General features: G+C 41.7%; 2 protein-coding genes across 5 annotated transcripts; both read right to left on the bottom strand.

The window, feature by feature from the left end:
- Positions 1-6,774: 6,774 nt before the first annotated feature.
- LOC139542799 (dual specificity protein phosphatase 7-like) lies at positions 6,775-14,608 on the bottom strand. The gene is made up of 3 exons (XM_071348636.1): positions 13,917-14,608; positions 12,870-13,298; positions 6,775-7,169 (listed from the first exon to the last, which is right to left on the bottom strand). Exons 1-3 carry the CDS (start codon positions 14,281-14,283, stop codon positions 6,859-6,861), a joined length of 1,107 nt encoding a protein of 368 aa, XP_071204737.1. The 5' UTR covers positions 14,284-14,608; the 3' UTR covers positions 6,775-6,858.
- A 3,818-nt stretch (positions 14,609-18,426) lies between these two features.
- Positions 18,427-25,505, bottom strand: LOC139542798 (5-aminolevulinate synthase, non-specific, mitochondrial-like). Of its 4 annotated transcripts, none has more exons than XM_071348634.1 (11): positions 25,372-25,505; positions 23,218-23,414; positions 22,651-22,827; positions 22,334-22,465; positions 20,832-21,054; positions 20,440-20,624; positions 20,076-20,255; positions 19,727-19,891; positions 19,258-19,526; positions 18,952-19,114; positions 18,427-18,713 (listed from the first exon to the last, which is right to left on the bottom strand). In XM_071348634.1, the coding sequence occupies exons 2-11, from the start codon at positions 23,396-23,398 to the stop codon at positions 18,553-18,555; spliced, it is 1,836 nt and encodes a 611-aa protein (XP_071204735.1). In that variant the 5' UTR covers positions 23,399-23,414; positions 25,372-25,505; the 3' UTR covers positions 18,427-18,552. The 4 variants fall into 4 exon arrangements, with proteins under 4 accessions (XP_071204735.1, XP_071204734.1, XP_071204736.1 ...); XM_071348633.1 differs by having other exon boundaries at positions 25,319-25,449; XM_071348635.1 differs by lacking the exon at positions 25,372-25,505 and adding an exon at positions 24,922-25,279.
- Positions 25,506-27,385: the final 1,880 nt, after the last annotated feature.

Here is a 27,385-nt window from a genome sequence, read left to right as displayed (position 1 = left end):
TAATGCCGGTAGTCTGCTGAATCTTTCACAGGCGCGGGCCAGCGATGATTGCCGGCTTTTTAAAATCTTTCTGTAATCACCCCAAGAACAGGAAATAACATAGTGACGACAGTGCATTACATTCCAATGTGGTGCATGTATAGTTCTGTGAAATGATCGCTAAAGAATGTAAACATGATGCCGATATAAACGATGTGACCTCAGTGGCAGCAGAAAGGTGACTGTTCAATGCCCTGTTGCTTTTATCTTGTTTGACCACTATTATTATTTCCTCACTGGCAGTGCAGAGGCAATTGATGAGCATTATTTGTATTGTCTGACACTACCATGTCCTCACTAGCGTGAAACAGTTTACAACAAATTCCCTGGTATCTAGTACATGCGGATTGGTTCAGATCAATATGACCCAGTTCATCACATATCGTATGTCAATAAGATTACATCCAGATCACATCCAGCTGTGAGGCCTAATTCAGCCTCTATCTCTCTATGTTGGCTAACTAAGGTAGGACAAATCAACATGAGGCAGGGAAAAACAACATGATGTCATTCCTGCACGTTTTGCCAAATTGTGAGATTAGGATTATTCTACACGGCCGTCCCTGAGAACATCTCCCTTCCACAGACAAAGTGTGACCAGGGAAAAATCCTCCCAGCGATGATAGTATTGATTCAGATGAGATTCTCTTCCACACTGGAAAAGCTCAATGGTCTGACAAAGAACTGGGAATGAACTGAGCCAGCAACTGTAATAGATAGTACTTCATTCAATATTTTTATCTAATTTATTTTCATGATTGAAGTGAATATCGGATCATTGTTGTACTAATGTACAGTTGATATTTCTAAAATGAATGGGCTTTAGGAGTACTTTATAATGTCAAACTTGGAGGAACTGATTGAAAGTTATACAGTAAGTTAACATATACTATTATCCCATTAGTCAGACCTCTCTTTAAAATGTGATTCATCTCTCGGAAACGCTCCAGGTTCAATGAAGGATAAATAAATAAGTCAATTATTCCAGACATATTTGTGCCATTGAGTCAGTGGTAGCTGTGAGATTCTCTTACTGTCATGCAATGTGCTGAATGTGAGGCCTGTGGATGTGCTTAACCACATCAGGTGTGGAGCAGCTTCTTCTCTGTCTCTTGTTCTTTCAAACAAACACACACAAAAAACATTGTCTCTCCTACCCCCTCTCTCTCTCCCTGTCTCTCTCTCTCTCCCTCTCCCTCCATCCTCCCGCTCTCTCCCTAAAACCCTGTCAGTCTCAGGGAACATCTGTTTCCCTTGCCACCACTGCTGAGCAAGCAGTGACTTAACCTCTGCTTCCCTTCGCTGGTGATTACAACAACAGGACAAAAATACTCCACTAATCTCTTTCAGAGTACATTGACTGAAACATAGGGCTGGAAAGAGGCTATATACCTTCTTAACAATGTTAAATGTGCCGTGATGGATCATGAATAAATCAATGATGTCATGGCACCCAGAAGTAAATAACGTTTCTGTTTTCTAAGGTTCACTTTAAATGCTCTCACAGAAAGGCTAGTACCCTAGCAGATTACACTCCCATATTCTCTCACATTTAATCCAATTGTACAAATATGAGTCGAAGGTGAATGATACAACAGGAATTCCTTGAAAACATATGGTTGAACATAATGCTCTGGAGATTCCATAGTAACTGTAAGAGCAGAAGGCAACGGATTGAAGGGGAATTATGCGATACCACAGATGAGGTCTGCCTCTAAAGATAAGGTGGTATGTGATTCTATAATGGAGGAATACCTTTTACACATCAAAGGTATGGGAATTTCCACATAGGAAGTGTTATAGTATGTACAAATTAACACTGAATGTTTTGCTGTAGGGAGATTGTATCACCTCAAACTTGGAAGGGGGAAAACTCTCATTTTTTGCCCCACTATTCTTCTTGATCAGGGCAGGGTACTTCCCCTTATCCCCTTGCAGTGTTACGTTGCCGTGGGAGCTATCTCAATTATCATTATATCCATCCGGATGTGCCTCAGTCCTAAACCTCATTGGCCAGTCTGTTGAGCCTACATTGTCTGTCCCATTAACAGCCCAGAGCGTCAGACGTCTCTGCTCTTTTATCTGGCACGCAAGGCCGCCTTGGCAGGCCGGGACTGCAGGTAGGAAACCATGGCCTCTGCCTGGCCTAGCCGTGGGTGGGTGGCTCTGAGACATAATCACAGGTGTTTCCCTCCAGGTATGCAGCCAGCCAGGTTCAGTCATGCTGGGAAACCCGCCAGACACCGGGAGTTTTATTGTCGTAACTGCAAGGTGTTGCTAGGCAAGTCTGGTCTTGCGCTGTTGTGCTTCTTTCAAAGAAGTGGTGGGGAAGAAGGAGAATTTTGTCTTGACATTGGGGAATAAACTTGAAAGAAACTAATGTTCTTTCATTTAGTTTTTTAAGAACTTTTTAGTACTCCACTTACGAAGATGGAACTGGACAAGAAACAACCCATGCCTAGCCTACTCCGTTTTAAAACCACATTCATAGTAAGCTCTGATACGCTGCTGTCATTAGTTCATGAGTAGGCTATACTGTAATGTAAGTAAGCCCTGCAGCAGTCCTCTACACGACTCTTCACACTTCATTTTCTTCAGCTTAGCTCAGGGCTACGATTATTGGAAGCCTCATTTCATAACCGGTTCTTCTTAGATAGAGGGATTACATTGCCTGAGAATCATGTCTGTTTTGGCACAGGTCAGAAGTGGGAGGAATGTAGAAATCTGCTAAAACAAGTGCACCATGCCAGGGTTTGGAGGAGCTGAGGTGAGGATTGTAGAGGGCTAGTCTCAGGCTAATCATAGGTCATTGGTAATGAAACCCCTGAGGTAGGGATATTTCTATGATAAGGGGACATCATCTTTGCCAATAATTAACATCAAGTTAAGTATGCTACTCAATATGTTGTTATGAGATGTGAGTTTCTGTGTGCGCTAATGTCAACATATCCATTATTTCATACTCTGAGAACATTCTATTCTCAACATATTTCATGGATATCCTAACCGCTACTCTCAATGGGCTTTAGCTAGTGGGATACAAGACCCCCACATCACCCTCCCAAAATGTCCAACAGGAACCGAGGATGTAGTGGCAAGCTTTCATTTCCTTTTTTCAAATGAGACAAAGCAGCTTTTGGATACGAGAAAAAGAGGAAATTACTGAATTTACCCAACAAACACTGAAACGTTCAGTCTGAGAATGAGACACCAGCTCAACGCCCATTAAAGAAAGTTATTCTTAGCAAGGATATTAGTCATCAAGTAGAATGGGCCTTAATTGTCAAGAAATGCACATATTCCAGCTCTATGCTGTCTCATCTTCCTCTTCTCTCCTAGCAGGGTGACTCTGAGTGACTGACTGGGAGGGGAAGTGACTGTGTTGTGGTTTCAGAGAACCGTCCATCTCTGCATCCGACGTCCTGCATGGCCACAACAGACAGGAAGCCAGGCATCAGCGTGGACAGAGAGTGAATATCTCACCACACCTACAGCCTTGGGCCTTGTGCTACACGACCCAACACAACACAACACAGACAGACAGTGGCTATCCCACAGCCCTGAAATAAAGCACCTGGCTGACTCTGCACTGGACTTGATATTCTTCATTATGGATGTTGAGTCATTGAGTGTTGACTGAAAGTAGCCTAAGCTTTGGCACGGCAGTAGACCTGAATAACAATAAGACAGTAATAATAACACAAGAATACATAGCACATTTAAAGGTAAAAAATATACAATATATTTGTTGTATAAACTTGTACATAAATGTCTCGTACATTTAGTTTTACATACACTATACATACTGTAATTGGGTCAATTTAACTTCACATCCTTCATGATTCAGAGAAAAGGTCCCCCGTTACCAAGCGAGTCTTATGTACATATTTTACAAACACATACCAAATAAACACAGCCCTTTGATGTATTTCAGAGGCTGTAACAAAATACAGATGTGTTATATAAAATCCCTGAAAATGTCTCTCCGTGAGGTAAGAACACATTTAGCATCATCTTCACTCGTTTCATTTCATGCCCTCTCTCTCATTCACTAAAACATTCAACTTTGAGCCGACTCGTTCCGAGACATTACTGGCAACAACAGAACGGATCAAAACACACTGCATGTTTCCCTTAACATGGTTCTGCTAAAGGAAGAGTAGCTGCAGGCTGAAGATTGTGTCTATGCATGACTTATCCATGACTTAATAAACAAGGTTCAAATGTCCATTATGGATCATAACTACAAGTCATGAATTTCAAGCACGGCATATGACAATCCTATACTATACCCAGGTCCTTGGTTAAAGACAGTTAAGTGTTATGTTAACTTAGAAGGTATGATAAAGGCCAGAGGAACAACAGGCAGAAGAGGTACAGAACAGAAATTCAACTTGATTACATGCAGACAATGCAATGCTATTATAATTATTACAATTTACAAGAGCTTTACAAAACTATAGGTGTTTCATCTTTAACATTTTGCAGAGGGTGACCTGTCTCAGTTCAACAAAGGTAAAACGGTAATGCTCTGACATACTGTATTGCATTCCTACATGATCAAATGTTTACACTGAAGATGACAGCAAAGTAGGGAATATAACGTAGCACTTGTCAACTACTGTTTTCCAAGATCACTCCATTCTGATGTTAAGAGAGAGAGCTGCAAATGAAGACGTTTAGAACAGTCACAAAACAGGAACGCTACAGTCATCAACAGGATCGTTACAGTCATCAATAGGAACGTTACAGTCATCAACAGGAACGTTACAGTCATCAACAGGAATGTTACAGTCATCAATAGGAACGTTACAGTCATCAACAGGAACGTTACAGTCATCAACAGGAACGTTACAGTCCTCAATAGGAACGTTACAGTCATCAACAGGAACGTTACAGCCATCAACAGGAACGTTAGTCATCAACAGGAACATTAGTCATCAAAAGGAACGTTACAGTCATCAATAGGAATGTTACAGTCATCAACAGGAACGTTACAGTCATCAACAGGAACGTTACAGTCATCAACAGGAACGTTACAGTCATCAACAGGAATGTCACAGTCATCAACAGTAACGTTACAGTCATCAACAGAAATGTTACAGTAATCAACAGGAACGTTACAGTAATCAACAGGAACGTTACAGTCATCAACAGGAACGTTACAGTCATCAATAGGAACGTTAGTCATCAACAGGAACGTTACAGTCATCAATAGGAACGTTAGTCATCAACAGGAACGTTACAGTCATCAATAGGAACGTTAGTCATCAATAGGAATGTTAGTCATCAACAGGAACGTTACAGTAATCGACAGGAACGTTAGTCATCGACAGGAACATTAGTCATCCAAAGGATCGTTACAGTCATCAATAGGAATGTTACAGTCATCAACAGGAACATTACAGTCATCAACAGGAACGTTACAGCCATCAACAGGAACGTTACAGCCATCAACAGGAACGTTACAGTCATCAACAGGAACATTACAATCATCAACAGGAAGGTTACAGTAATCAACAGGAACGTTACAGTCATCAACAGGAACGTTACAGTCATCAACAGGAACGTTACAGTCATCAACAGGAACGTTACAGTCATCAACAGTAATGTTACAGTAATCAACAGGAACGTTACAGTAATCAACAGGAAGGTTACAGCCATCAACAGGAACGTTAGTAATCAACAGGAACGTTACAGTCATCAACAGGAACGTTACAGCCATCAACAGGAACGTTACAGCCATCAACAGGAACGTTACAGTCATCAACAGGAACGTTACAGCCATCAACAGGAACGTTTACAGCCATCAACAGGAGCGTTACAGCCATCAACAGGAACGTTACAGCCATCAACAGGAACGTTACAGCCATCAACAGGAACGTTAGTAATCAACAGGAACGTTACAGTCATTAACAGGAACGTTTGTCATCAACAGGAACGTTACAGTCATCAACAGGAACGTTACAGCCATCAACAGGAACGTTACAGTCATCAACAGGAACGTTACAGTCATCAACAGGAACGTTAGTCATCAACAGGAACGTTACAGCCATCAACAGGAACGTTTACAGCCATCAACATGAACGTTTACAGCCCTCAACAGGAACGTTACAGCCATCAACAGGAACGTTAGTAATCAACAGGCACGTTACAGTCATCAACAGGAACGTTACAGTCATCAACAGGAACGTTAGTCATCAACAGGAACGTTACAGTCATCAACAGGAACGTTAGTCATCAACAGGAACGTTACAGTCATCAATAGGAACGTTACAGTCATCAATAGGAATGTTACACTCATCAACAGGAACGTTAGTCTTCAAGGCCAACTTAAAGTAGCCCCATTTCCTCAGCAAAAGTACCATTCAAAAAAAATCTGTTTGGTCCCAGAAAACATTGATTCCCATTCTCCATGACCAACATCTTCCTTCAGACCAACGCATCAGCCACATTTGTTAGGAAAACAACTGACACATCCACATGACAGCTGGAGAATATGAAATAACAGTTAAACCATCTTAGAGTTAGCTCATAATGATGACATTTCCTGCAATAACCATACCATCATTCACTATTATAGACGATAAGGCATCAGAGCGTGGACCAAACAAAGTATGTACTTTTTAAAAGCATACTGGGGAGCACCGTGGGCTATAAAAATCCATACTTAAATCACTTGCACGACAGGTGAGCCTCCTCAGTCTCTCTCTACCAGCTGCATTTCCAGGACTCTTTTCCTTTTCCTGACAGGCTACAAAAGACCATGTAGACACTGATGAAGCAACATGGTCGCCAAACCCTGCCTTCTCCGTCTCCTCACGTCGACTCCAGAGTGTCCAACTGGAACACGTTGTGATTGGTCGGCGTGGTGAAGTAGAGCTGCTCATTGGATGAGGAGCGGTTGTCACACGGGCTGTGCAGCCCCAGTGTCCTCTCGAAGTCCAGCAGCTGGCCCATGAAGTTGAAGTTGGGGGAGATGTTGGACTTCTTCCTCTTGACAAAGTCATAGGCGTCATTGAGGGATAGGTTGAGCCTCTGCATCAAGTAGGCCACGGTAACGGTCACAGAGCGGCTGATACCAGCCAGACAGTGTACCAGGACGCCACACTGCTTGGACCGAGCCTCATCTACATGTACAAGTGAAGAAGAAGGTCAATATGAGTCAAATAAGACTGGTTTTATGATCAGATCACACATAGACTTCAGACTCTCAGGGCGTGGGGTCTAAGGGCTTGATAGTGTATTCATAAGGTTCAACACACAATAGCTAACATGTAGGCCTGCTTCTTATTGTTTTCTCATGAGGATCAAGGGAGACAGTAAGTAGACTTTTATCTTTGTTGAATGGCATCTCCATTTGTCAAAGGAAATGTATAGTGAGTTAATCCCAGCAGGGTGAAACGCCCTGGACTCCACCACAACCAGGATACATCAGAGTTAGACTCATGACCTGATAACCAAACACAGGCAGCCATAGAGAGTGGAAGCCATGTTTCCTTCCTCTACCTCTAACCCCATCGACAAACTAGTGCACAACAAGCCTGGAAACACCACTAGTACAAACATACATAACCTAGAAGGTTTCCGGTGCTGTTGTGGGTTTCTGTAAGTTAGGGTTCCCCAACTTGGCCCTCCCAAGTTTTCTGAGCAAAATAAATAAATTATTATTTACATTTTGGGGGGACATAAAAGACTAAAAACACCAGCAAATCAGCTCCAAGTTTAATGTTGGAAATCTACTCCAAAGGATTTCCATGCATAATAAAGAGATAAGGTAAACTCACCCCATTCCGTACAAATGTGCGCAACCGCGACATTCAAACGAGGCTGCAAAGAAAACTAACGGGACTGTAGCGACTGTGTTGACTTCAAACTCTGGGGTGTGAACTACGTTTCAAGCGTTGATCGACATGGTAATGGCTCTATAGTATTGGAGAAAAGTTGAAAAAACTGACCCTCCGATAAATCGTGACGTGTCATGCCATAACGTACAGCATGCGTAAAGCAACTATTTCTCTCTTACAATCGCTCTCCACCAGGTGTAGCACTTCTCTCATCGTTTAAAAACAAGAAATGGACAGTGACGGGGTAAGGGGGGATACCTAGTCATTTTTTGCAGCGTCACTGCAAGCGATCATGACTCTCAAAAGACAATGTTTACTTCTGAAGATCACTTTAGCACCGCCCTAAAAACCCGATTCAAATTCGACACAAACCTTCAAATGACACATTATATAAACTCTTTATAGTGTTTTATTGACATTTTAGAGGCGATAAGGTGATAAGCTGGACAGATCGAGTGAAAAAAAGCCATTTTCCCACACGACATCTCTCCTTCTCACTATCACGCATTAGTTTCGAAATTAGTTTCGCTTCCCCACCCGCCATTTTTAAAAAGACCCGACGGAGCTCATTGCCTTCTTGAATCATGCAGAAACGAGCAGCGTGGAGGTCATGTCATTGATTTTGTTGGAAAGGGGAGAAATTGTGCTTTTACAATGGTTCCACATTTTGTTGTGTATTCATATTGGAGGAAATAAGATGTTTTACCTCACCCATCTACACACAATACCCCATAATGTTGCAAATGTATTAAAAATGAAAGTATTCACACCCCTGAGTCAATACTTAGTAGAAGTACCTTCGGCAGCGATTACAGATGTGAATCTTTTTTGGTAAGAGCTTTTCCACTATTATTATTTAAAAAAATTATTCAAGCTCTGTCAAATTGGTTGTTGATAATTGCTAGTCAACCATTTTCAGGTTTTGCCATAGATTTTCAAATAGATTTAAGTCAAAACTGTAACTCGGTCACTCAGGAACATTCACTGTCTTCTTAGTAAGCATATCCAGTGTAGATTTGGCATTGTGTTTTAGTTTATTGTCCTGCTGAAAGGTGAATTAATTTCCCAGTGTCTGGTGGAAAGCAGACTCAACAAGGTTTCCTCTAGGATTTTGCCTGTGCATAGCTACATTGTTTATTTTTTATCCTGAAAACTCCCCAGTCCTTAATGATTACAAGCAAGCATACCCATAACAATTACAATCAAGCATACCCATAACATGATGCAGCCCCCACTATGCTTGAAAATATCGAGTGTGGTACTCAGTAATGTGTTGTTTGGATTTGCCCCAACATAACACTTTACAGTGAGGGAAAAAAGTATTTGATCCCCTGCTGATTTTGTACGTTTGCCCACTGACAAAGAAATTATCAGTCTATAATTTTAATGGTAGGTTTATTTGAACAGTGAGAGACAGAATAACAACAAAAATATCCAGAAAAATGCATGTCAAAAATGTTATAAATTGATTTGCATTTTAATGAGGGAAATAAGTATTTGACCCCTTCTCAATCAAAAAGATTTCTGGCTCCCAGGTGTCTTTCATACAGGTAACGAACGGAGATTAGGAGCACACTCTTAAAGGGAGTGCTCCTAATCTCAGTTTCTTACCTGTATAAAAGATACCTGTCCACAGAAGCAATCAATCAATCAGATTCCAAACTCTCCACCATGGCCAAGACCAAAGAGCTCTCCAAGGATGTCAGGGACAAGATTGTAGACCTACACAAGGCTGGAATGGGCTACAAGACCATCGCCAAGCAGCTTGGTGAGAAGGTGACAACAGTTTCTGTGATTATTCGCAAATGGGAGAAACACAAAAGAACTGTCAATCTCCCTCAGCCTGGGGCTCCATGCAAGATCTCACCTCGTGGAGTTGCAATGATCATGAGAACGGTGAGGAATCAGCCCAGAACTACACAGGAGGATCTTGTCAATGATCTCAAGGCAGCTGGGACCATAGTCATCAAGAAAACAATTGGTAACACACTATGCCGTGAAGGACTGAAATCCTGCAGCGCCCGCAAGGTCCCCCTGCTCAAGAAAGCACATATACATGCCCGTCTGAAGTTTGCCAATGAACATCTGAATGATTCAGAGGACAACTGGGTGAACGTGTTGTGGTCAGATGAGACCAAAATTGAGTTCTTTGGCATCAACCCAACTTGCCGTGTTTGGAGGAGGAGGAATGCTGCCTATGACCCCAAGAAACCATCCCCACCGTCAAACATGGAGGTGGAAACATTATGCTTTGGGGGTGTTTTTCTGCCAAAGGGACAGGACAACTTCACCGCATCAAAGGGACGATGGACGGGGCCATGTACCGTCAAATCTTGGGTGAAAACCTCCTTCCCTCAGCCAGGGTATTGAAAATGGGTCGTGGATGGGTATTCCAGCATGACAATGACCCAAAACACACAGCCAAGGCAACAAAGGAGTGGCTCAAGAAGAAGCACATTAAGGTCCTGGAGTGGCCTAGCCAGTCTCCAGACCTTAATCCCATAGAAAATCTGTGGAGGGAGCTGAAGGTTCGAGTTGCCAAACGTCAGCCTCGAAACCTTAATGACTTGAAGAAGATCTGCAAAGAGGAGTGGGACAAAATCCCTCCTGAGATGTGTGCAAACCTGGTGGCCAACTACAAGAAACGTCTGACCTCTGTGATTGCCAACAAGGGTTTTGCCACCAAGTACTAAGTCATGTTTTGCAGAGGGGTCAAATACTTATTTCCCTCATTAAAATGCAAATCAATTCATAACATTTTTGACATGCGTTTTTCTGGATTTTTTTGTTGATATTCTGTCTCTCACTGTTCAAATAAACCTACCATTAAAATTATAGACTGATCATTTCTTTGTCAGTGGGCAAACGTACAAAATCAGCAGGGGATCAAATACTTTTTTCCCTCACTGTATATTCAGGAAAATAAAATTGAATTGCTTTGCCACATTTTTTACAGTATTTTAGAGCCTTGTTTTAAACAAGATGCATGTTTTGGAATATTTTTTATTCTGTACAGACTTCCTTCTTTTCATTAGTAATGTGGAGTAACTACAATGTTGTTGATCCATCCTCAGTCTTCTTCTACCACAGCCATTAAAATCTGTAAAGTCACCATTGGCCTCATGGTGAAATACCTGAGCGGTTTCCTTCCTCTCCGGCAACTGAGTTAGGAAGGACGCCTGTATCTTTGTAGTGACTGGGTGTATTGATACACCATGAAAAGTGTCATTACCAACTTCACCATGCTCAAAGGGATATTCAGTATCTGCTTCTTTAAAAAAATGTTTTTATCTACCAATAGGTGCCCTTCTTTATGAGGCATTGGAAAACCTTCCTGGTCTTTGTGGTTGAATCAGTGCTTGAAATTCACTGCTTGACTGAGTGACCTAACAGATAATTTTATGTGTGGGGTAGAGATGAGGTAGTGATTCAAAAGTAATGTTAAACACTATCATTGCACACAGAGTGAGCCCATGCAACTTATTATGACTTGTGAAGAACATTTTTACTCCTGAACTTATTTAGGCTTGATATAACAAAGGGGTTGAATACATATTGACTCAAGGCATTTCAGCATTTAATTTTTAATTAATTAGTACAAATTTAGAAAAACATAATTCCACTTTGACAATATGGGGTATTGTCTGTAGGCCTGTGACAAAACATATAAATTCAATTAATTTTAAATTCAGGCTGTAACACAACAAAATGCGGAAAAAGTCAAGGGGTGTGAATACTTTCTGAAGGCATTGTATTTTATTTTTTTTATTTTACCGTTATTTTACCAGGTAAGTTGACTGAGAACACGTTCTCATTTGCAGCAACGACCTGGGGAATAGTTACAGGGGAGAGGAGGGGGATGAATGAGCCAATTGTAAACTGGGGATTATTAGGTGACCGTGATGGTTGAGGGCCAGATTGGGAATTTAGCCAGGACACCGGGGTTAACACCCCTACTCTTACGATAAGTGCCATGGGATCTTTAATGACCTCAGAGAGTCAGGACACCCGTTTAACGTCCCATCCGAAAGACGGCACCCACACAGAGCAGTGTCCCCAATCACTGCCCTGGGGCATTGGGATCTTTTGTTTAGACCAGAGGAAAGAGTGCCTCCTACTGGCCCTCCAACACCACTTCCAGCAGCACCTGGTCTCCCATCCAGGGACTGACCAGGACCAACCCTGCTTAGCTTCAGAAGCAAGCCAGCAGTGGTATGCAGGGTGGTATGCTGTGGTATGTGACCTTATACAAACGTAAGCAAGGTTTGGGCTAATAGCAGGCTATTTATAGACTACAAATTATTTGCAGACTACAAATTATTTGCAATCATGTTCTGGCCCCCTGTCCATGTGCTCAAGAAACAAATCACCCCGCAGCTGAATCTAGCTGATGATCCCTGCTGTAAGTTTTTTTTTAAAGATTTGTTGTCCATCCTTAAATAACAGACATACTGTATGACACTAACAATGATCCAGGAAGTTCATCAGTAGCACAGGTACTGTCCCTTGTGCCGAGCAAGGGACTTCAGTCCAGCTCTCTTTTTGACCAATACATACCCGAAGAGAGGTGGTGGATGGACCAATATATATATTTTTTTTTAATACAGAGAAAAAAATAAAAATGAAGACACCAATAGACAGTTATGTTGACTTGTGACATTTGTAACCAGATGTGAAAATAAAAGTAAAAGCCATAGCTTCATCACACAAGGGGGTTTCAGTGATGAGCAATACCACTGGGTATACCAGGAACTTAGCGGTAACAATGATTAAAATCATAATACAAATATGACTAAAATACAACAAGAACATTAGGTGGACAGCAAACAACTTCCTCTTTCTCACTGTAATTCACAGAAGTGTATTATATACTAGGTATGCCCGTGTGTCATTTCCTACAGGCTTCGGTCTCCACATATAGTAATTTTTGGAACACAATGTGACATATCATGTTCTCCCCCACACAGTAAGTCAGCTACTCACCGATGAAGGATATGGCCTCTGGAAAGAACTGGGACAAGTTCTGACTCCAGTGGTCCGAGATGGGGATCTGCTTGTACGTAAAGAGGCCGTCATGTTCAAACATGTTGGGGAGATTAGGCGTGACGTTCAGGATGTACTTGATGTTGTACTGGCCCAGCACGTCCAGGTTGGTGGAGTCTTTGGCACAGCCCAGGTAAAGGAAGGGGAGGATCTGGACTGGGAAGGCAGGTTGGATGTTGGGAAGGGGGCTCTCCTCAGACTCGGTGGCGCTGCTCGGCTCACGGTCCGATTCACCATCTGAGAGGTCGGAAGTGATCCGGAGACTTCTGAAGCCTAGGACGGAGAGCGGGGGAGAGGAGCTGGGACAGGAGCTGTCCAGGAGGGTCTCACAGTGCTCTGGGTACTCGGTCTGAAACTTCCCAAATCCCCCTGAGATCAAAAACACCAAGGAGTTATAAAATTGTGTATGTGATGTCCTGTGTATCTCAGCCAAGCATTATTTTCATATAATTATTATTATTATTAAAACTGTAACAACAAAACAGAGATTTGGGTCAAATATTATTCGTTAGAGTTTAAATATAATGACTGACAAGTGGTCAAATTAAGTAATAGGCTCTGTACTACGTTTTGTTTACTATGAACAACATGTTAATAACATGTGAATATGACTGACTCAATAACAATTGTATGCTATCTATACCATTACTGAAAACTGTATGGGCAATAGTTATTTCCTTCACAGCAGAACATTCATGAAATGCATGCCTTTTTCCAACAGTAGCAAAACATGGCGTAGCCATTTTGGAATTTTAATTGAGATTCTCAGTCACACTACTTCTCAAAGTTTGAGAGACAATAGATGTGGGCTACCTTCAAAACTATGCTGTATTGTAAATACTATCTATATAATTAAAATGGATTGATTTGAGTTGTTTGTCTAAAATATATTTTAACCCTACTTTATATACAGTGCACGGAAAGTTAGACAAGGAATAACCTACATATCCTATTAAAAAACAATATAATGGCAAAAATGTAACTTGCCTTCCAAGTAATATGCTTTACATCCGTCGTCCCATAGTTTCTGAAGAAGTAGTCCCAGAACCGAGCCAGTGGCCCCATCCTGCCAGTCCACAGTGCACTCATCGTACAGAATCACTGTATCTGTATTGCAACGTCTAACGAATTTCTCCTTGTCTTCGTGATTCGGTATGATAGTTCGGATGGGTATGTTGCCCTTCTTAAACCTTCGCAGCATCAATGCTGGAATTGCCAGATTGATCGCCGTTTCTATGTGGGATGATTCGTAAAGCTCGTGCGATCGGCAGTCCAACAAAAGCAGCGAACTTTCCCCGGATTCCAACTCGAGTTGGAGCCATTCTACGCTTTTACTTTCAGTCACATTAGTCATATCGAACTAAATATCATGTTACATTCATGCAGGTAGGCTAATACACAAATGACGCTACATTGTACACCAAGCGACGAATGACTATTTCGAGGAGAAACACTGGAACATGTAAACTCCAACATCAAAGTTCAAATGTTTTTTAAAAAATGTATCAAATTACCGGTTTGAGCGGGAGCGTTGATTTCCCTCTAACCACATATACACGCCCAAGTAAGCAACTCCTGCATTTGTTCCTATGCAATAATAACAGCAGACATTAACACGAACTATTCGACACTGACAGTCGCACTACTTGGAGCACATTGTCCCTTTGCCATTCCGATGCAGAGGAAATGTACTTGACAGTGGAGCAACTCAAGAGAGGGAGGTGCTTGCTTCAAGATTTAAAGACATAGATGGAGATTGAAAAATGTGGTTTGTAATCCCTCCTCTAGGCTATTACTGTGTAATAAATAACCTATTTGAAAGTGTTTTATATAATTGTATTATTATTTTAATGTTATTTTATTATTAAATTAGGTATACAGAAAATGCATTATTCTATCAATCTTTGAATGATCAAAACTGTTTTTTTTCACTCGTTAATTATGTTTAATATGTAGGCTATGCAACATAATTATTGCAGCCCACTACCTGCTCTTTTCTTATTTGTATGCAGTGATGGTTTTTATTCTTGGTCATGTGTGGTCATATCAATGTAAATATTTGCATATGATATGGGTTAGGTTAGGTTAGATTACTCGTTGCTCGTTGGTTATTACTGCATTGTCGGAACTAGAAGCACAAGCATTTCGCTACACTCGCATTAACATCTGCTAACCATGTGTATGTGACAAATAAAATTTGATTTGATAATAAACACTGAGGACCACAGGATAGCCTATTGACCTTTTTACGTGGATGCTGGCCAAAACACAATATTTGAGATGATATCATCCTGTAACACCATTGAACCTCATCCTCTCCAGTCTCATAGCATGGCATGCTGGGGAAACACTATTTGGATAGTCCCAAGTAGATGTTTTGTAGATGTTCTGTAAATGTTCGATAACTGTCAACAACATTTCAACTATCCACTAAGCCTAAACCCCCTAACCTTAGCCTTGATCCTAACCATAACCCCTACACTTATTCTAAACCTAACTTAGTTAGCAGTTGCTTATCAACATATAGTTTGTTGATAGTATAACCATCTGTAGATCATCTATATGGGAATATCCAAATAAAGTGTGACTCATGCGGGTTTTGAAAAGGGGTTGTTGGTGGGGAAAAAATCATTTAAATTGGCTGCTTTCCTTTGATCATTTTTAATAGAATTCCATCCAATTATCTGTGTGCAGTATGCTGTCTGCGGATGTTCCTTCCTCTCGCTCTCCCTCGAACATAGCCTATAGCCACCCGTCCCCTACCCTCTGATTTTACCCCGTCATTATGGGATTCATCATCTGTGATCAGAGCCATAGTGTAGCGAATGTTACATTCATATAATGCTAAGGCCCTGATTATCTTAGCCACTAACCTTTTCAGAAACACTGGCCTGGCCTACATGTTTGTCCTGCCAGAAGACATCTCTGGCTCTCTTTCTTTCTGAAAAGGAAGCACAGGATGTGTTTTGTTATAATCACAGAGGATTACAAAGACGATGATTGCAGTGGAAAGAATCCCCAGGACCACCACTGATGAGTGTGTATTTGTGCTTGAGATAACGAGCGTGTGTGTGTGCACGTGAGTGGGAGAGACACGGAGTTCTCTCCTCAGAGTGCAGTGCAGAGCCGTGGGCCGCTGATATTCCCTGATAAGGAACTGCAGGGTGTGCATTTACACTATGATGAATGATGTGAGTGTAAGAAAATGAGGTCAAATACAATACAGAACGTAGTGTACAGAAGGCTCTGCCAAGTGCACTAAGGTGGAAAGTTTACTCTGCGAATGACATTCTGGAGGACGAAATTAGAGCCTGGGATTGGGTTTGCGTTTTGGGATTGAGACATTTACTTGATTCAGCAGCTTTGATTCACCAGCTTTTGAGCCCATATCATAAAAAAACATGGTAATTACTAGGGAAATGCCATACAAGCATATTTCAAAGTAACCCCATTTAAAAACATTGTTCCACCACACAACATTAGCAGCCACATGCATACATTTTCATTTTAAATGCATATCATAATTACATTTATATTTGTCATTTAGCAGACACTCTTATCCAGAGCGATTTACAGTTAGTGCATTCATCTTAAGATGGCTAGGTGGGACAACCACATATCACAAGCATAGAAAGTACATTTTTCCTCAATAACGTAGCCATCGGGGGTCAAGTGCTAATTAAATGCACTATGAATAATGCTGTGTACCTTTGCCAGATGACTGCTCTCTTGCATCCAACTACATACAAGAAACAATAATATATTATACGAACAAATCTGAACTCAAAATGACTTAAAAAGAGGGTATAAACAGTCTCTCAATGCTGCAGTGGCATGAGACTCTCACTATGATCAATTAGGCCTGGCTTTGCATGAGTGGTGCTGGTCACCTGACTAGTGCACTCGGAGAAGCATTTCTATTACATAATACACTCAGAACGTGAGCTCAGGATAATACTCTCATTCTCTCTCTCGCTTTCTTAGGAACAGCAGGATATATCTTTGATTTGCCTGGATACTGACTTTGCATGTTTGAGAGCGCTGCTTTGAACCACCTCACGCACCCCATTCGTGCACAAACTCTTTTCATGTGCAGATGTTAATTGTGTAGCTAACCCTCATAAATAATAGAGATGTGTTTTTTCTCCTCATTAATGTAACATATTGGAAATGATGAAGGCCTTTGGCTCATGGTGACTACCCGTTAACCATCACGTTGTTAAACAGCTTCCACCCTACACTAGAAAATGTGGTCACCTGATGACAGACATTATTTCTTAAACATTTATATCCTGAAAAATTGACATTATCAATTTGGAACTAACTATTGATAAGAAAACAGTCTATATGTTATGGTATGCCTTCAAAACATTGACATAGCATCAAAAACAAGTTAAGAAAAAAGTCATAATATCCTGTTGTATTATCCCCATCTAGTGGCACATTGCAGTTGCTGCACACACAGTAGACGAGGAATGATTGTAGTATGAGAGAAAACACAACTCTAGGATATAAGAAGCACTGCTCCTCCCTCTGGTCGAAAGAAGGCATGTTGAAGGTACTGATCAGTTCGTAATACACCTCAATGACTGACCTACAAGGCAACAGGAATATGCTAATACTTTCACAATGCTATTCAAACTTTGATAGCATGTCAAAATGGGACCCAAGTAATAAAAGGGACTCATGACCAAGTGGCCTTATGAATATGATGTGCAAAAGTACTAAGGAACAAATGGAAATTGCATGTTGCCCCTCAAGCTTCACTATTTCATAATGTCACATGTTTACCGTTTGAAAAAGACCCTATGGGGTTTTGAAAGAAAACATGTGCACACACATTAAACAATGAATGATGTGTAATGTTCTGGAGGGTTGACTCTCCATTTGAAGCCCTCTAAACCTAGATGAGTTAGAATGAAAACAGTTAAAACAGAGTATAGTAAATCCAAGCGGTGGCTTGTTCTGCCCCGTCTGGGAGCCTTTAGCTTATGCTAAATGAGCAAATATTGAAGGCACAAAGCAGAATGATTGTATGAGGGGGCACAATGCCACATCTTTCAGCATGTTAAAACACAGTTAAGAGGGCAATTGTATTAAAGTTGAAGTAATGGCACAATGGAATTACTGGGGGAATAGGAACACCCCATGGTTAACATGGACCAAGACTAAAATTACTGACAGACAAATCAGTTGCAACTTCTGAAAAACATTGGATGTCATCCATTTCAGACTAAAATGCATAGAGAAAATAGTTCTCAAAAGTGTGTTCCGACAGTGGTTTCAGATTTGCTGAATTACTCTGGTGAGGTGTAGTCGAGCAAAGGGCATATTTAATGTTTGTCAAGGCTGACATTTGGTTGAGAGACAATGTTACATCATTTCCACGTTGCCAAAGTGATAAGAAAGTTCATTTTCCCTGTCAACCCTGACCTTGTCTTTTCAAAATAAAGTGTAGTAACAGAACAGTTGCTCAAGAAATACAATAACAAAAGTATAACTTTCCCAAAACATTTATTTGTAATTGAGAATATTTCATACAGGGTGATGGAGTTGTACATTGATAAGAGAATAAATATCTTAAATAGAGATTTGATATGGGGAAGGGGTATATAATGAACTTTTAGGCTCTGGCTGATATCATGTGACTCATGCCGGTGAAGAAAGACCTCTCTCTCTCAGTCATCAGCTCAAAGTGGAGAGGCTGTTGGCAGAAGTTACACTCCCCTGACGAGTGAGGTTTTAGCTCCAGACCCACCTCCTTCCAGGCCTTCACCAAACGTTCTGTGGCCAGGAACACATTCACATGTAATGGATCACATTTTAGTTGTACTTTATTTAAAATAACATACAAGTAAACACTATAGCAGATACTGACTTGATTTCTGAATGCAGTCAGCATGGACAGCATGGACAGATTTATCCCACCAAATGGAGGCCATTTTAGCAACATTGAATAAGTTAAAATCATCCAAATCTATTACATGCTAAAAACCACAAACTCATTGGGGCGTGTGCTTACCGACAAAGTACTGCATCATCTGGGGAGTGTGGTGTGGGGTGGGGGCGATGCGGAGGACCTCCTCTCCCCGAGCCACAGTGGGGTAGTTGATGGCCTGCACATAGATGTAGTAGCGAGACATCATAATGTCACACACCTCTGTGTTCTTGGCTGCGTCCGCCACCTGCAACATGGGGTCAAAGATGAATCCTCAGGTGATAAATTAGAAAATGTTTTCTTTAAGCATGAAATATAACAGCCACTGTTGATAGAATGTCCCTTCTCTTGTTTCCATGGTTTAAAACTTGATTAACAGGCCTGTCTTACACGGACAGGGATGATGTGGCTGGGGCAGTAGACAACAGGCAGGCCCGAGTCCATCAGCATCTGGCGAAGCAGCTTGACGTTCCTCTGGTGTTTCCTGCGCAGCACACGGCCCTCCTCCCCCTTCAGGGTGTGGATGGACTCCCGGGCCCCGGCCAGCAGCATGGGTGGCAGGGAGGTAGTGAAGATGAAGCCTGCTGCGTAGGAGCGCACAGTGTCCACCAGGGCGTTGGTACCGGCGATGTAGCCGCCCACACAGCCAAATGCCTTACCTGGATGGGGGAATGAATATACGAGGTAAGGTATAAACCAGATAAAGATGTTTTAAATTGATCTGATGGTCTGGGTGAGTTAAATATTTGAACATAACAATATTAATTTGAAGGGGGTGGGGGGAGTGTAAGACAATTACCTACAAAGGTGCTATAGCAATGACATCTTATCATTATAAGCTAGCCCCAAGTCATCTTACCAAGAGTTCCTGAGATTATGTCCATCTTGTGCATGACGCCGTCCCTGTCGCCGATGCCGCCTCCCCTGGCCCCATACAAGCCAACAGCATGTACCTCGTCCACAAACGTAATGGCCCCAAACTCATGGGACACGTCACACATCTCATCCAAAGGACACACAGCGCCTAGAAAACAACCACAATACAACCTCCTTTAGATTCCCACAATCAGATTGGATAACAGGCAAGTTTTGTATATGCAGTACACATCAGGAAAAGTGCTTTCTTTACGTATTTTTGGTTCTAATTCTGTCTCTATGTTTAAATTTTAAAATAATAATCAAAAATCTGCAACAAAACGTAAACCCACCATCCATGGAGTGCACGGTCTCAAAGGCCACAATCTTGGGGGTGGCAGGGTCAGACTTCTGTAGCAGCTCTCGTAAATGGTTGACGTCGTTGTGACGGAAGATGAACTTCTTGGCCCCGCTGTTCCTTATACCCTGGATCATCGATGCATGGTTCCCTGCATCGGAGTAGATCTCACAACCTGGGAACAGGAAAACATTTTGTTGTTTTTATACAGATCATTTAGAGATAATTTTGTCCATTAGCATGTAATATGATGTAAAGTGGAGAATCAGTCATTTTTTAGCTACTACAGAACATGGAATGAAGAAGTGTATGAAAAACTACTATGTTTGAGTCAGTCGTTTCAGAATCCGTATCAGTACCTGGTAGCATCTTAGCCAGAGTGAATAGCGTGGAGTCATTGGCCACGAAGCAGGAAGTGAAGAGCAGCGCAGCGTCTTTGCCATGCAGGTCGGCCAGCTCGTACTCCAGGTCCACATGGAACTTACTGGTCCCTGAGATGTTCCGTGTTCCTCCAGCTCCTGCCCCGTGCGTCTGTAATGTATCCCTAAAGAAAGAGAAGAGGCCTTTGATAAGAAATTGTCTTCTTTTGGAAAACTATGAGTGGACCTCCACATTTCTAAGATAAATAGTGTTATAACTGCATGCCTAAGGCTAGGATCTCTGCCCATCTATTCAACCTCCATTCCATCTTAAACCATAATCCTCCTTAATCAGCCATCTAAATTTCCTGTGACCTGAATGCCCCACACACATGATGGCTTGGTTGACGCGGGGGTGTCGGCTCATGCCCAGGTAGTCGTTGCTGCACCACACAGAAACGTCTCTCTTGATGAGGAGCGACTCAGAGTAGTCGTCTGCCATGGGAAAGGACGTGGCGCGCCGGTTCACTGTCTTAAACACCCGGTAGCTGTGATCCTTTTTCCTGGCATCGATCTTCTTCTCAAAGAACTTGTCGTAGTGGAAGTTGGCAGATGCTGCAAAAATAAATACGATGTGTAAGGTTTTGTGACTGTAGTTTGGATGCAGCCTCTTTCTAAAAATCAGGGGTACCTAAACAATCATTATACAAAAATATAATATGTAGCCCCAGGAAATGTTCCCTCTAATTCTGCTGAGCGCAAACTTGAACGTTGTGAAAATTCTGTGCAACTTCCGGCGCATGTTTACTGTGAACACTGGAGGGTGTGCCAGCTTTAAGTTACAGTTTTAACAGTGACCAAGTAGGCTACTGTGGCTATTTGATCATCATATAGGCTTACCAGAGTGGCCTACAATAAAAAACTATGGAGAAAATGCATCACATAACATTTGAACATGAAAATAGCAGTTATATCATTCAGCCTACAGTAGCAGCCAATGTGTGGTGTTTAAAGATGCAGGGCTTGACATTAACCTGTTTCTCCACTTGTCCTTGAGACAAGGAGGTGACTGAACATTTTGTTGTGTTGTTTGATTCAAGAAACAACTTTACAAAATAAAATAAATTATTATTGCCATACCATTATTACAAAGAATCAGACAAATTATGCCACCCTCTGCCTATTGGCTACTTAGCTTATTCAAATCTGTCTCAAAATACAACACCTCCCCTTTAAGACATAAAAAAAATATATATCTTTATGTGACTCGCTTTTCAAAGACAGCTGGAAATGTACACGTTTTGTGCTCTTGTAGGAAGCAATAACTCCCACATTGCTACTACAAATTAGCTTTAACTGGGCTAATAACTCACTAACTAGCAAAGAATATGAACAAATGTGCACTTGTGGCTACAGTACATGGAGCTCTCGCTTTGATCTCATAACAAACGCAACCGCTCATGCTGTAAAACAGTCCAGTTCAAAGTGAATGGCCAACATTTGTTGGCAATGGTCTATTTGCATATAGGCCTACTGCAGCTCTGATTGGTTATGGCGCAGCGGTTTGTGTAGAGTATGGGCCTGAGTGGTGCCTGTCAATACAATAGAATCATAGTCTCCGCTGCATTCTGCCTACAACAAAATATCTTGCAGCGTTAGTTTTGTATACTAAGTCTTGTATAGTTCGTTTTCTTTCAGTATGTTGCATTGAAAGTGGCTAATATTGCGTTGATTCGATCACAATTCCCACGGTAAAGGGAAACGTTGACAGTGTTAATTAACAGGGAAAATGCTAGAAAGTTAAGGGAAGTAGAATCCCGTGCTTCTCTACGCACGCAGCTTAGAAGAAACATTTGCCCTAAGTGTAAGAGGATACATGTGAGCAGGTGCTTACCTTTGGGCAGGTTGTCTTGCAGTAAGTGAGAAACCTTGGGGGGGCGCTGTTTCAGCATGTTCTTCAGGGTGCCTAGGTCAGCCCTGTCAGCGTTGATCAGGTCCACCACAGTGGGATCCACTTGGGACTTCTCTGTATCAGTAAAGGGGGATAAACACTGTTAAAGAGTGATCAACTAGACTCCTTCTATGACACATTTTCACTATGACAAATTCCTTGAAAGGTGACTATCCATAACAAGCTTTATTAACACACACATAACTGACCTCTGCTTACACAACTGAGTGGAGAAGATCAAAGACAGGTCACATGTTTACCTGTGTGGGCTGTGCTCCTGTCCTGAACGTCCTCTGACAGCTCGATGCAGGCCTCCCTCACCACGCTGGTGTTCTTCTGCACCATCTCAGCCGCCAGGAAGGGGCATTTGGAGCCCACAGGCTGGCCAACAGGGGGCATGGGGTGGCCCGGGGGCAGCTGGACCCCCTTCTCTGACTCTACAGCGACAACAAGAGGAGGATTTATATTTGATTAACTTAAATACATTAATCTGTCTTTTATTAAATTATTTAGGCCTATTTGGGGACTGACGAAAATATGAAAATGAAATAAATGCTGTTGAGCATAAATACTGTTGAGTGTAAGATTCTTCACAGCCCTAATAGGTTACATTTATGACTATTCGTATGGGTGAGTTACCAGTCACATTTGCACAGTAATTTGATTAAGAACAATTTGTTTACAAAGAAGCATTGAGCCCTACCATAAGCAAGCCCCAAGCTAGATTAGTAAAATAGCACAACATTGCTCCTCTATGCAAAAAATCCATAACATAGCCCATCTAAAACCATTTATAATAAGTGACTATGGGGAACTAATGTGCTCACCATCGTTTGTTGGTGTGGACACTGAGACTGAAGAGAGGGCTCTGGCCAGAGGGTGTGAGGCCAGGTCCATCATCACAGGGCACTTCAGGGCATAGCCAACCAGGGATGACTTCCCTGCCAGCTGCAGGAAAGCCCGGGGCACCATAGTCAGGAAGGGGCATCGGCGGATAACAGTGTCCATCTTAGACCCTCTGAATCTGGGAAGGGGAAAGGAAGAGACATGTTGGCCTAGCCTATCACTGGAATCAAATAAGATTTCCTTTCGGGTCCCAGATTGACAGCGGATTGGATGGATGGTAGAGCTTGGTGTATTTGGTGAGGCGGTGAAACCTGATCAGCGGAGATCTATTTATATAAGATGGGGTGGGGGGGGTTAGAGAGGGCTACCACACTAAGCTCTGTCTGTGTAGGCTACTTTTGACTATCATCACGGTTTTGATTTTTTTACCTTTATTTAATTAGGCAGGTCAGTTAAGAACAAATTCTTATTTTCAATGACGGCCTAGGAACAGTGGATTAACTGCCTTCTTCATGTGCAGAACAGAATTTTACCTTGCCAGCTCGGGGATTCGATCTTGCAACCTTTCCGTTACTAGTCCAACGTTCTAAACACTAGGCTACCTGCCGCCCCACATGAGATCAAATTAGAATCACCAGGCTTTCATCTCTAGTTGCGCGCCAACTTCAAAACAAAACATGAAAATGAAGAGCAGGAAAATAAAATGAATATTCTAATGAAACAAACACTTTGTCCTAAAACAATCAGTCCTCAAGAGATCTAAAGAGACCAGACATTTAGACAAGACTATATTGTATTATGAATATGAACAACCAAAATATTGCCTATCATGAGCATAAAGATCAATGCCAAGATGTTGAAATTAATAAAAGTCCAAATAGTCTCAGCCATTAAAAATGAACAAACATTCCTTACCTGAAAACATCCCATTCCACTTTGACCGAACAGAAGGAAAATAACTTTCTAAACATGACTGAACAGATACTAAGCTAACCAACAGAGAAGAGTAGATATAAAATGCTCATAGCCTGAGGCATCACTTTCGTTCAGCTTGTAGTCAGCTGCCCTTGACAAGAGGAAAAACAGGAGGGCCACTCAAGAGCCTGTCTGAAACCATGGACAACAACACATAAGACTACAACAGCTGAGAGGATACTTAACAAACAAAAGACAGCACAACCATCTGTCTGTTCAAGTGAATCATTGTAATATAACCTAGGACTACCATCCCATCTATATTTTCCCTCTTTATCAAACCAGGGGCTGGGGGTGGGTCCATGTTGCATCACAGCTCATGTAATGCAAAGACCCACTGACACTGTATGCACAGCCACAGCCATTGCCAGTCTTTGTTAAATAAGAACTATGGTCTGACTATCTAGCAACAAGTCAGGTGAGGTACCTCTACCCTCTTTTTCCCAGGAATCATAGCTATACTATAGACCTACTCACTGCTATAAGCAGTCACTGTAAAGGTCATAAGCCAATTAGCTGGGTGCTATATGGCATGATCACTTTGGATTGGTTACCCTATCAAAAAGTGGATAGAGGTCTCTTAGACATACCTACATGAATCAACATTTACCAATGGTCAAAACAAACTCAGTGAAAATGAATAAGATAAAATAATATCTGTGAGCTTCAACATTGATATGATTTGATTGACAAAACTATAGCTTACTTACTTTCAACAAGTGTGCAACAATTTGCAGGCTTCCTTCAAAAAGCAATGCAATTTTGTGGTTAGACAACTTTCTGATCGAACACTAGAAGGTAGCTAGAACCAATCGTTACCTTACTCAGAGCAGATAGAGCATTTTCACACAAACAAAAATCTGAGCCATGCTCTACTTCTAATACCCTTTAATTTGGCAGCGTCCACAGCGTGATAACGTCTCTACTTTCTCTCTGATTAGCAGCGAAAATAGATCAAGGTCAAACTTGTCTGATTATTATCCAGACTGTCTGTGGCTAGCTAACCAGCTAACGTTAGTTGTGGATAACTGATGGAGGATGCGCATGCTACAACAGTCCAGCGAAGCCACTAACTGGCATAAGCAAGCTGGCTAGCTAGCTACCTACTTAAACGGTGCACATTCCGTGCAGTTATTGGTCTTCAAATATCGGTTGTTTACCAATTGAAGTTTCTCTGGTCTCGTTCTCACACTCTGCTTGGTTTTCAACAACACTCTGTCCGATGACGTCGGGAGCTGTTTTACACGCAAGGAGCCACGCCTGCCAAAGGGTCATCAATAGCTGCTATACCCACTAAGTCATAAACCCCGCCCATTTCAATATATCTTCTTAAAATGTTATTTTCAACCTAACCCTAACCACACTGCCAACCGTATTCCTAATCCTAACCTTATATGAATACCAAAAAGCAACAAAAAAATGAGTTTGGGTGCCAATTTTGACTTTGAAATCTGACTTTGTAGTTAGTGTTTCATAATGAAAATGATGTTTCATAAGCACCAATGATCACTGTCTCCATCTGGTGGCACATACTAGTCATTATATGGTGCTACATATTATTGGTTAAAAACTTTTTCATGACCACATGACAATAGGAAAAATGGTATAGAAAAATGGTACTCACAGAAGGAAACGGGTGGAGGCATTACCTTTGACTAGTGGCCACAAGAAGATGGGTGCACAATTATTAGCAGCTAATGTCTGTATATCACAGTGCCTAAATACACTGACAGGATATGTTTGATGATATCATAGCATTGTCCTCTATGGAAAGTAAAGTCTGCAACACCTCCCTAGAACTGGACCAGTCAATACTTCCATGAGACCAACACAACTTTAGACAATACTTCATCCCTACCTACAGTTGAAGTCGGAAGTTTACAAACACTTAGGTTGGAGTCATTAACACACATTTTTCAACCACTCCACAAATTTCTTGATAACAAACTATAGTTTTTGCAAGTCGGTTAAGACATCTACTTTGTGCATGACACATGGCATTTTTCCAACAATTGTTAACAGATTATTTCACTTATGATTCACTGTATCACAATTCCAGTGGGTCAGAAGTTTATATACACTAAGTTGACTGTGCCTTCAAACAGCTTGGAAACTTCCAGAAAATTATGTCATGGCTTTAGAACCTTCTGATAGGCTAATTGAGTTAATTGACATCATTTGAGTCAATTGTAGGTGTACCTGTCGAAGTATTTCAAGGCCTACCTTCAAACTCAGTGCCTCTGCTTGACATCATGGGAAAATCAAAAGAAATCAGACAAGGCCTCAGAAAAATTGTAGACCTCCACAAGTCTGGTTCATCCTTGGGAGCAATCTCCAAACGCCTGAAGGTACCACGTTCATCTGTACAAACAATAGTACGCAAGTATAAACACCATGGGACCACGCAGCTGTCATACCGCTCAGGAAGGAGACGCGTTCTGTCTCCTAGAGATGAACGTACTTTGGTGCGAAAAGTGCATATCAATCCCAGAACAACAGCAAATGACCTTGTGAAGATGCTGGAGGAAACCGGTACAAAAGTATCTATTTTCACAGTAAAACAAGTCCTATATCGACATAACCTGAAAGGCCGCTCAGCAAGGAAGAAGCCACTGCTCCAAAACTGCCAGAAAAAAGCCAGACTACAGTTTGCAACTGCACATGGGGACAAAGATCATACTTTTTGGAGAAATGTCCTCTGGTCTGATGAAACAAAAATAGAACTGTTTGGCCATAATGACCATCGTTATGTTTGGAGGAAAAAGGGGGATGTTCGCAAGCCGAAGAACACCATCCCAACCGTGAAGCACCGGAGTGGCAGCATCATGTTGTGGGGGTGCTTTGCTGCAGGAGGAACTGGTGCACTTCACAAAATAGATGGCATCACAGGCAGGAAAATTATGTGGATATATTGAAGCAACATCTCAAGACATCAGTCAGGAAGTTAAATCTTGGTCGCAAATGGGTCTTCCAAATGGACAATGACCCCAAGCATACTTCCAAAGTTGTGGCAAAATGGCTTAAGGACAACAAAGTCAAGGTATTGGAGTGGCCATCACAAAGCCTTGACCTCAATCCTATAGAATATTTGTGGGCAGAACTGAAAAAGCATGTGCGAGCAAGGCCTACAAACCTGACTCTGTTACACCAGCTCTGTCAGGAGGAATGGGCCAA

This window comes from Salvelinus alpinus, chromosome 17 (assembly GCF_045679555.1).
Source record: "Salvelinus alpinus chromosome 17, SLU_Salpinus.1, whole genome shotgun sequence".
Taxonomy (NCBI): Eukaryota; Metazoa; Chordata; class Actinopteri; order Salmoniformes; family Salmonidae; genus Salvelinus; species Salvelinus alpinus.
The sequence above is the reverse complement of the archived record's forward strand: the minus strand, read 5'-3'. Positions and strand labels throughout refer to the sequence as shown.

Excerpts from the sequence above, each read along its gene's own strand:
- LOC139542798 (XM_071348632.1), bottom strand. The coding sequence starts at position 24,207 with ATGTTTAGAAAGTTATTTTCCTTCTGTTCGGTCAAAGTGGAATGGGAT. Across the intron at positions 22,466-22,650 it reads CAGGAGCACAGCCCACACAG|AGAAGTCCCAAGTGGATCCC; the intron begins GTAAACATGTGA and ends TTACTGATACAG. Across the intron at positions 19,527-19,726 it reads CATAATCTCAGGAACTCTTG|GTAAGGCATTTGGCTGTGTG; the intron begins GTAAGATGACTT and ends TCCCCCATCCAG.
- LOC139542799 (XM_071348636.1), bottom strand. The coding sequence starts at position 14,283 with ATGACTAATGTGACTGAAAGTAAAAGCGTAGAATGGCTCCAACTCGAG. Across the intron at positions 13,299-13,916 it reads TAAAGCATATTACTTGGAAG|GGGGATTTGGGAAGTTTCAG; the intron begins GCAAGTTACATT and ends TTTTGATCTCAG. Across the intron at positions 7,170-12,869 it reads AGAGGCCATATCCTTCATCG|ATGAGGCTCGGTCCAAGCAG; the intron begins GTGAGTAGCTGA and ends TTGTACATGTAG.